Consider the following 11040-nt stretch of genomic DNA (forward strand, 5'->3'; position numbering starts at 1 on the left):
CGTGATAAGGGCTGTGAAGTTAATGAGCGAAAAAAGGCTGCAATTCAACGCCGCGTGATCATATAGCATTTAAGGCAATCCTTTGGAATCTCGTTAACAAATTTAGCCTGATGTCAATATCACACTGTCAGCGTCCGAAATCTGATCGCGATCTCCATGGCGGTTGTCCGCAAATCTCGCCAAATCTCGTCACAATGACCAATTCTCGCGGTGACTGGAGTTAGCTTAAAAGACTGTACAATTATTGGTTACCATTTATCGGAGAGAGGAGTCGCTAAGTGCACGTTACTATAGTATAGTTCAATCACAGCAGTAACGTATTTGAAAAAAAAGTATCTCATTTCATTTTACAAGTTTAGGACACTTGCGTTTTGTATCATGAGACTGACCCCCTTACTACTATGGATTATGCGGCTCTCTCTGGCTTTTTCCATCCCATTCCCACTTCCTAAGGTAAGTTGAAATTATTTCATTGCCAAACTATATTTCATGTAAAAAAAAAAAATCTTGTAACTTTTTAAAAATTGTTTTACGTATGTTGGCACCTTCATAGTTCGTAATAATTGATTGGTATTAATTCCTCACATTTTTAATTTGTTTTAAGTTTTAAAAACGAAAAATTCTTTCTTTAAATTGTGTCGATTTTACTTTTTACCACACGACCGGGCCCATAAAGAAATTATTAAAACAAGTTTCAATGAAAGAAATGTAAAAGAAAAATAAAGAAAATGCATGGCAATATATTTATTTTTTATTCTAAAATGACAAATTCAAGGATGATAGTATATGATATATATTCAGTTTCCTACACATAAGGAGGTAATTTGTTCACATTTGATGACCATAATTAATCTCTTACGACAATACTGTTTTTACCTATCAACGAATTGTATATCCTGACTAATACAAATAGTAAAAGAAATTGAATTTTTGGTTAGCACAGTCCAAACAATATTCAGTGTTCTGTCATTTCCTAAAAGCTTCGCACTGTAGTGTAAGCATGGAGAAATAAGGAACGCAAAAAGACCTCCGTTCCGACCTTAAAACAGGAAATAATAAACCGACTCCCGTGATCTGCATCCGCACGCTATTCCGTGGCTATCGCCGAGTTCAAAAGTGTAGCAAGGCAATACATATATTAAATACTGCTGATATATTTGGGTATTTCTTGTCTTAATTTTTTTTAAACCAAATATTACTCATCACCATGCAAACCTCCATTGTTGCGAACAATGAACGGCTTGGTATTTTAAGAGGGGTAAATTTTTTTGAAATTAAGAAATAGCGATTACTGATAAATGTAATTTGTTTTTTAAAAAATGAAATGGACAAGTTTAAGCATTCAAATTTTTTTTAATCATTGCCATATACATGATACAATATAATATACATATTATTTTTTTCTTAATGCAAGGCTTTAATTGCTGGATTAAAAACGCAAAACGCTAGGAAACAAACAAGGTATAAATTTTTATCTAAGTTTGGATTTAGGTTGTAATGCGGGGAATGGCGTGGGTTGGTACGATGGGTGGGGGGGGGGGGGGGGGGGTAGTAGGAGCGGCAAGTTTTGGAATTAGGCTCGGACCGGTGCTGAATCAAATGTATATATGCAGTTATAATAGAAAACCTTCACAAATACCCCCTTCCCAATAAAAAAGATAACCAAAATAGCTTGCACACATGCTTCATGTGAGGCGCATCCGTCTCTTCGGTCTTTCTCGATATCTAAAGAATATTCATTGTTTTATATATGGCTTTAAATTGATTGTTGAACTAATCTAGTGGTTTTTCTTTGGGTTCCCTTCAGAAATGTAAATGAAAAGAATTTTTTTTTTTATCTAAAATGATAAATCCTAAGAGAGAGAGAGAGAGAGAGAGAGAGAGAGAGAGAGAGAGAGAGAGGAGAGAGAGAGAGAGAGAGATCTATCTGGACTTACCGACCCCGCCCCCAAATACAATTAGGAAATTTAAATGCTCGTATTAAGACCTATTTGAAACCATGTTACATGTACCTATTATTTGTTACTGAGATCAAGAGCAGGTGGAACACAGAGGATAGAGCGTAGTTAACGTTTAAGGCCGTAATTTGCCGGCGGAGTGATATCAAATTCTCTAATTAAACTTCTCTCTCTCACTCCCACCCACCCTCCCTCCTCTCTCAGTCGAGAAACCAAAAGGATGTGTGGTAGGTTGCATGTGTACAATAATCTCAAAAACTACGACAGCGTTTAGAGTACATGCATTTTAATTATGTCACGGCATGCTTTGAGGAAATGTAAATGAAAGTGAATTTAGAGAATAATGTACAACTGTGAAAAATACCATGATATTATCATGGTATTATCGTGATTATCATGTTATAATGGTAATCATCATGATTTTCATGGAATGATGGTGGTTTTTTTTTTGTTTCAATGCAGGTGTTATTTCAACACGTTTTTATATCTTTTATTATCAAAGTAACGAAAGTCGTCATGTATAATCTGCATGCAGACCTATACAGCGGTCAGAATCTGTAAGGTTATTACCCGAGACCACGTGTTGTGAAATGTACCCAACTTCCTTCGTCATTAATATCATATCAAATATCTACAAGGAAAGAAAAACCCACGAAGCTTTTTAATGACCAAAAATTAATTTAACCAGCTTATTTAGAAGTCTTAAAATGACAAACATTTTCTTCAAGGTATTCAAGATCTCAATGGTATTGAAAAATAATGTTTATTCTGATAATGCTACATGTTCAAGTATCAATAATTCTAAAGTAATAACACAGATTTATTCCTTTTTGAAATAAAAAAAACATATGTAGGATCTGTTTAGAATGATTAAATTATCTTTATGAATGTTGCTTAATATTTGCACAGTAACAAATGCTTAACAGAATAACTTTGCGAACGTCATAGATAAAATTGATTCAAAATTGAATGAGAGTAACAGTGGGAATCCATTGATTTACGAGAGTTTATTCTATGGACTTTATTTTTCGTGGAATTATGTCTTATTCAGCACTAAATGGATGCGGTTATATCATCACATTCAATAACGTCATATGTTGAATGGTATTCTTTCAAAACCGGAAGTGTGAAAACTATTTAGCTCCAAACTGATTAGCGTATCGATGTTTCTGCATTGAAGTTGCGGTCTGTAATCAAACCACAATTTATCGTAAGGAATTGCCTCGGTTTAGCCATTTCGTTATTGTTAATAGGCTCATCGGTACATGTACCAAATGATCTGCATTTATTTCTTCTTTTGTAGCGAACCGTTCACAAATCCGATTTTCTGGACAAAAGGTCAAGATCGAATTCGGATGGAATTGTTGGTAAGGGGAGCAAATTCTTTTTTTGTGACTTTAAAAAAAAAATTCAGATGAGGAAGAAAAACTCGGCAATTTTTCTCAATCCTGCATTGTTTATCGGTACTTTACATTAACATACATTTACATGTAAATTACATAGACTTCCATTTGCCTTTCATGCCTCCTCACAACGTTAGGGGTCTAAGTCCATTCACGGTCACTTAGGGCGTCTGACGTTGACAGGATGCCTTACATATAGAATGATATAGAAATAAAAAAAAAAAATAAAAAAAATCGATTATTTTATTGATAAACAATCAATAAAAAATCAAAAAAAAAAAAATCGTCAAAGGTTAAATTCAAGTAATAAATGTTGTTGTGTATATTTGGAAAACTTTACATATTTATTTCCTTACAAAGAATAACCACAAATTTGCAATTACAAAAAAGGTTTTTTTTTTAAAAACCCCACTATTTGTGTTTATAAAAGGAAAATTTATGAAGTCGGAAAATCAGTTTCTACACTAATATCAAACTGCGGAATTAGGTCGTGATAAAGCTTCAAATATTTGATTTCTGAGTGTAAAAGATAACCCAAATTTAAGCCCAAACCGAATAGTGCATGTTAAAAGACTGCCTATAAACATGTACATGTATATAATTATGTAGTTCACATTACCTCTTTTGCAAAAGATTCAATTCTTTCAAAAATTCATATGACGATGATGTATGGAGAAATACTTTGGAATCATTTAAATTCGAAGGATCCAGTTTTCATGGATTGGGGGAGGGGGGGGGGGGACTTCGTGGATGCGTCGGTTTTTAGTTTCAGTAATAAAAAAAATCATAATCTTAAAAAATTGTTTTCGTTGAGGACGTGAATGGGGGGGGGGGGGGGATACCACGAATAACACGGAAATTGAGCCACCGCGAATTGAAATGATTCTATAGTAAACAAAGTATAGACAAGTTTATCCTATGGTGGATAAAATTGAATTAATATAAAATTTACAAAAGTGGCGATAAGCCCCCCCAAAAATGTTGAAAAATAACTTTACAAAATTAATATAATTCATTAATTAATTAACAACAATGACCTGTGGTACGAATCTATATTTCATACAATTCCTTCGCATTATTCAGTCAAGGAAAGCCTTTATTTTGAACGAACACTGTATATTTTTTTTTTTTAGATAAAATCTTTGAGCCACAAAAAACAGAATAATCAGAATCGACACATTCTTTCATTAATGAAAATTCCTGAGTCATTAATCAAATAATATTAAAAAAAAAAACCGGACCTGTTCTGGGAAACCCAGTCTACCCATCCCACATCATTCATTTCAAATTTGAAAAGAGAGAAAAAAATTCAATAACGTATTGAATATTAATGACATTGAAAGGCCATTGAACTCGGCTAAAATTCCGTACCTTCGTGAACTCTCAGACTGACTTTTGTAATTTGATATAAAGGAAATTCGAATATCTATCGCTCGACCAACCAAAAAAATACAGCAATAGCCAAAAAATAGTTTGCAATAGGATTAAATCAGATTAAGTTGGCCGACGTGTTAAAAATTCACGCGGAAACAATATGTTACATTAAGAAACAATGGCTGCATTTAATGATCGTGAGTACTGACGTCACAAAATAGATACTACATTTTTATTCATAATTGTACCTTGTCATCGAGCATGCGCAATATTACAAACAAAAAACTTTGAATCATGCCATTTCATCATTTCTTTACTGCCTGTAATAATTCAAAAATCATAATAATTTTCGAATTATATTATAATATCAAATAATATAATAATAATAATATACCGATTTTGAAATGGTTAATCAGTTACTTAAATAATTTACATGTGCATTAAATTTGTATATGTTATAATTGAATATTCGATAACACAATAATCTAGCATGGACAGAATATGTTTTTACATATATATTTGGAAGTGCCCTGTTTTATCTTTATGAATGGATGTTTTTACTTCTAACATTTGTTTCTTTACAAATCTGTACGGACGTACCTCATACATTAAGATAACATTTCTAGAAAACTTTTAAATCTAAATGTATCATAAATTAACTAGATAATGTTCTACATTATCTACAAAATTAGGACAATATATAGATTCAGTAATTGTACTTTGTAGACTCCTCTAAAAATTACTGGATCATTTCAAGGCAAAATGCTTATTAAGCTTGCATCCTATAGCTAAAAAAAGTTATGTTTTGTGCCTTACTTTTCCACTGTTTGGAATAGAACAGTGTTGCTTTTTACTTCCATTTTCTTAATTGTTGAAAACACTAGTTTCAGTTCGTGTATATAGTTTCTTTAGATTTTGTGACAGGTTTTTTTTTCCTCATTAATTCTTGGACATAAGTTGGATGAGATTAAAAGAATAAAGTTTTTTTTACTTTTATATACAATGATCAATTGTACTTATCTCGTGCATTTCCGACATAGTTCGGAAAAGCAACTCGAATTTACATCAGCGGATGTTAAATTAATGTTTTTATTTAGAGTCGCTTTAATTTCCAACAATTACACACGACTTGACAGCCTTGAATGTCTCTTCTGTGGTATATTTGAGGGTATATCATTGAAATTTATAAAACTTAACACTAATTTGATTTTCAAAAACAAATTTCTCTACATATTATTTATATCTAATTCTTTGATTTTCTTTCTCAGCTGACTGCATATTCATGGCTTCTGAAGAAGGGGAGTTTACCTACAAATCTGACGGATCTCCGAAAGTCTGCGGACTCTATTTTATCGCACCACCCGAGAAACTTGTAGAAATAGAATTCACCACCTTTAACATTGACTGTAAAACTGGACTGGCCGTCGTAAGAGACTAATTATTCTACATCATTATGATCAATATTTATTTGTTCAATTAGCAAATTTAAGTACATGATACATGTATATTATCAAAATAATGTTTATCTAATAAATCTTTGAAAAATGGTGGGAAAAAACACGTGAAAAAAAAGTTTTGCAAAGTAGCAAAAATCTTATTTTTATTTTATACACAATCTGGCTTTTGTTTCAACGCTAGGTTGCATATTTGTTTAGTTGGCAAAGTAATATCTCGGAAGTCTTTACTGAAAAATGATAAAATTGACCAACCATGTGAAAGGAATATTTTGTAGCATAGCCTTTAACGCATTTGCAAATTTATTTACTAGTTTATATTTTGGCTTAAATATTTCCTCGCTAGGTTGTAGATGGCTGGGAAATGAACCAGCAATATTTCCCCTCCCCAGAGGACCACGACAAGTTGATAGAGGACCGCTTACATAACCTGTGTGGTCAGCTAACCACGAAGACGTTTGTGTCGTCACAAAATGTGGCCCTGATACAGCATTTGATAGGGATGCCAGGGGACGGATTCGTGGTCAGGGTCCGATTCTTGGAAAATCTCCAACGTAAGTTTTTTTTTGTTGACTATCATCCTTTCAAGATTATTTTTCCCAATTATGACGTCATAATAGTAAATGGAGATAATCTTATTCCAAGAACTCTCGTTACTTTCTTAATCATTAGATGAATACATTTTAGCAAACGACCAAGATATGATACTATAATCTATAACCTTAAAAACTTAAAATCAAATTAAAGATATTAAACTTCCTTTTTCTGTGGGTACAAATATTTGAGATTTGAATCCAAAGTATGAACATTTTCAAAAATATTTGAGGGTTTCTAATTGATTACTTCCGGATATGTAATGTCACAAGGGGAAAAATAATAATCTCTGCAAAAAAATTCTAGTTAATATACTAATCAAAAATCTCTTTCAATCAATCCCGACACCGCCATTGTCGCTTAGAATTTGAAAGATTCAGACAAAGGTAAAGAACCTATAAAAAAAAAATAAAAAATCTGTTTATTGGTTGCTACTAACTGAAACTATTTTGCAAATATTTCGTTAGATAATAATCTTACGGAAACATTTGACCGTTATGACGCGTTTTGTCAGAATCTGTTGTGTAAGAACCAACCCTGTGTATAGCTGTGTTGATATCGTTGGTCTGCAAGATTCGCGTAACAATCTGATTGTCGCAAAACCCCGTGCTGAGAATGACCAAACATAGCCATTTCTATTAACAGCGGTGGGATTTCTATTGAATGATTATTAACCTCTGTCATAAATTGATGTAGGAAAACGCCACATTCTAAGCACAGAATATAGGATAGCATTTGAATCTTCTAAAATATGTAATAAAAATGGTAAAATAATTCACTCATTCAATACTCCCGCATATGTAATTATCTAAATGTTTAATTAAAAGTTTCAACTGGAGAAAATCGTTCTGTCAATTATATTTTACTTTGTTTTGGTACATGTGTCCTCAAACAAAAAAATATTATCGTTTTCTCGTAAATTTGCTTTTTCTGAATTTTCAGCGTGTAACGTGGTAAGCATGTTTAAGCGAGGCCTGTATACAGTGAAGAACTACGGCCTGAAGAGGAACTGTTCCGTCTCCATCATATATCCGGAGCGGATCCAGCTTCTCTCTGTAGACGTGGGCGTGACCGGGCACTTCCGGCAACAGGAAGGGGAATTCGGCATCCGGTCAAAGGTAAAGAAAAAAAAACACCCCAAAACACACGGCAATGTGTATTCTGATAACAGAACACTGCGCACTGCGGACATAAAAAAACAATTATAACGTTTGAATTGTTGATAAGCAAAGAAATGTATAAAGTTATTCATTTCTATTCATACAGTGTCACAACTTCATAGGAGCAGACGACTTTGTTGAAATAGCTGGCGGGAACGGCTTCGAGCTAGGTTTTCTGAATGTACGAGGGCGTTACTGCGGCATGGAAGCCAATGTCGGTAAGAAACCGCCACTCTACTGGAGAATATTATGATGACGTTATATCTATATTGTTTTTAAATTAAAAACATGACAAATGATCGTAGAGAAAAAGAGATTGTTTAATAAAGTTTATATAAAAATTGTCTATCAGATTAATCTTAGCAATAATGTGATTCTTTGCTAAATTAAGATCTCGAGACGACGAATTCTTTACCGTCGATATATATAATCTGTTATTGGCAATTTGGCCGATCCTTGAGAATAAGGTATTGACAGAGTGTCAATCAATTATACCCAATAAGGAATACATCCACTGCGCACTTACAGCAATGGGCATTCTGCAAATGGCACCAGAGAGTGTAAACGACCTAGGGTTACCTACAGAATAGCTGTCCTAGAAACCTGTTTTGCCATTTTCATTCATTAAAGTTTACATGTCGGTGAACAATATTTATATAAAATCTATACAGGAAAAAAAAAAGTCCGAAGATTTCCTCACTGTGAAAAATTGACAACTTGAGATATGTTCCCTCAAAGGAGAAATTGACAGTTAGACACAGAAATTTAGATAAATCGACATCTTTTATCATATCACTATCATCCGGGTACTTTATTTTTTTGTTCATTTGAATGAATGCATATAGTGTTAGTTCATTTGAATGAATGCATATAGTTTTACACAATAATGAATTCCATTTGTGGATATATCAAAATGATAAACAAAAAGTGAGTGTTGAAAACAGGGCATTTGAGTATACTAGGGATTTGAGCATTTGGAAATATTACTACTGTTAATTTAGGTAAACATTTGCTACCGAAAGAGACCGCACTTCAAAACTTTATACAACATCTGGTTAAGAAGTAAGACATTGTCTTAATTATGGGAGAAATCACCTTGATTTGAATTCTCATTTGAGGCCGAGTTTCCCTGGATATAGTCTGACAATATTCACATGTATAAGACTATTTAGTGTATTTTCAAAAACCTATAGTTTAATTCGATATCTAAGTGTATTTTCAATAACTAAATGTCAAAGATCAAAGGAGGATCAAATTTAAAGGACATCAGTCGGATTATGTTTGGTCATTTACAGTATTGTCTCTTGCACTGTGAAGACCTATCTTATTTTGATTTTAGTCGAACGTTTTATTATGCATAACTTTTGCGTGTTTTTGTATGTATGTAATAATATATAAATAGTGCCTGTTTGGGAGGGTAACAGTTGAAATTGACACCCCGAGAAAACCATTGTCAACCTCCGCTTCGCGTCAGTTGACAATGGTTTTCTCGGGGTGTCAATTTCAACTGTTATCCTCCCAAACAGGCACTATTTATATAATATAATACTCAGTGAAATACAAGTATGTGAATAGAACCATTTTAACAAAACCTTAGACTTTCGGTAGGAAGTAACTATCTTTTCCTTGCATCAAAACAAGTTAAAAATGATGTTTGTTTTAAGTGAAACATATACAGATTGCCTGGTCTTAGCTCAAAAGGCAGACAAATCATGTTTATTTCAAAGAGCCGTGGCTGAGTGGCCATCAGTGAAATAGACAGGCCTACATCACATTGCTGTTTGACACAACTACCCAAAGTCCAAGCTCCTTTAAAATGGTTCTAATTTATGCTTTTCATTTTATCGAAACCTAATATTTAATTTAACAGCTTTGGATACTTATAGTTAGCTTTTTAAAACGATTCTAAATTGAAATACGACAAGATACTTGATTGTCGATGTGGCTTTATTCTACTGCATCCATATGTAATTTAATTATATACAGTAAGACGCATATAGGTAAATTTATCTCAAATATACATGTTAGATAACATAGATAATATAAAAGTCAATCACATGTGATTTGATCGATGCAATAATATTGCCTCTTAGACCAAAGCATTATAATGTACAATGGAAAGGTAAAAAAAAATACAACTAATCAAAACCCGCTTTACAACCAAAATACATTAATCACGTATCACCAATCATTTTCCTTGTTACACAGGTAGTTTGGGGGTGGCGGTGGCCTGTCAGCACTCGTTGGTCCGCCTCGTGTCCAGCGGCAACTACTTCAACTCCGTCACCTTTCTGTACTCAAATTTAACAGCAGACGAGATAGGACGCGAGGACCCCAATAAATGCACCAAGTAGTTCCTAACGCTGCTATTTATCGGTATGTTTGCGCATGCGCACTCTTTAATTCCGTTCATCTGGATAAAATATTTAACAAATATTTCTCTTACTATATTTATAACTTTTTATATACAAAGGATAAAATAAATTCTTGTTTTACATGTAATTATGTCAAAATAAAAAAAAATTAAGAGAGTTGTTTTGCAGGGTATTTTTAGAATTATGTTTTCTCATCACTATTTCGAACATTTTGGAGTTTATTTTTAAAATATTCATATTGATTTTTTATTAATCATTTTCTTTTTTTAATTTTTAGTGCCGTTTGTGTTCACGTTGGAACCCCCCATTCCAGTTTCCTCGAGTCTGCAGTAGCTCAATGTAACTTATGGCGTCCATTTCTAGACAGACACAAAGTCAATATATATACAATCATGTATTTTTATCGTTTGAATTCTTTTTCTTAAGGTGCAATAAAGTACAGGAGAAACTGATGGAACAAATAACGATTTTACTTGATTCATGAAAAAGAAAGAAATGGTCAGTGATGAAGCAGGATAACAGAAATATTCATGTATCAGGCAGTTAGCATCGTTTTTGAAAGTGGGGGGGGGGGGGCAAAACTCATTAAAAAAATCTTGACAAGCAAAAAAAAAAAAAAAAAAAAAAAAAAAAAAAAAAAAAAAAAAAAAAAAAAGGAAAAGGTTTCATAACGAAATCACGAAAATCCTAATCCATGGATAAATTCAACTTTTTACATGGTC

General features: G+C 33.0%; 1 protein-coding gene across 1 annotated transcript; it reads left to right on the forward strand.

Annotated features, from left to right (window-relative positions):
- Positions 1–242: 242 nt before the first annotated feature.
- Positions 243–10782, forward strand: LOC128172624 (corticotropin-releasing factor-binding protein-like). Its single transcript, XM_052838397.1, has 8 exons — positions 243–453; positions 3262–3325; positions 6004–6161; positions 6536–6743; positions 7726–7901; positions 8050–8161; positions 10152–10319; positions 10596–10782. The coding sequence occupies exons 1-7, from the start codon at positions 379–381 to the stop codon at positions 10295–10297; spliced, it is 939 nt and encodes a 312-aa protein (XP_052694357.1). The 5' UTR covers positions 243–378; the 3' UTR covers positions 10298–10319; positions 10596–10782.
- The last annotated feature ends 258 nt before the right edge of the window (positions 10783–11040 follow it).

This window comes from Crassostrea angulata, chromosome 2 (genome assembly GCF_025612915.1).
Source record: "Crassostrea angulata isolate pt1a10 chromosome 2, ASM2561291v2, whole genome shotgun sequence".
Taxonomy (NCBI): Eukaryota; Metazoa; Mollusca; class Bivalvia; order Ostreida; family Ostreidae; genus Magallana; species Magallana angulata.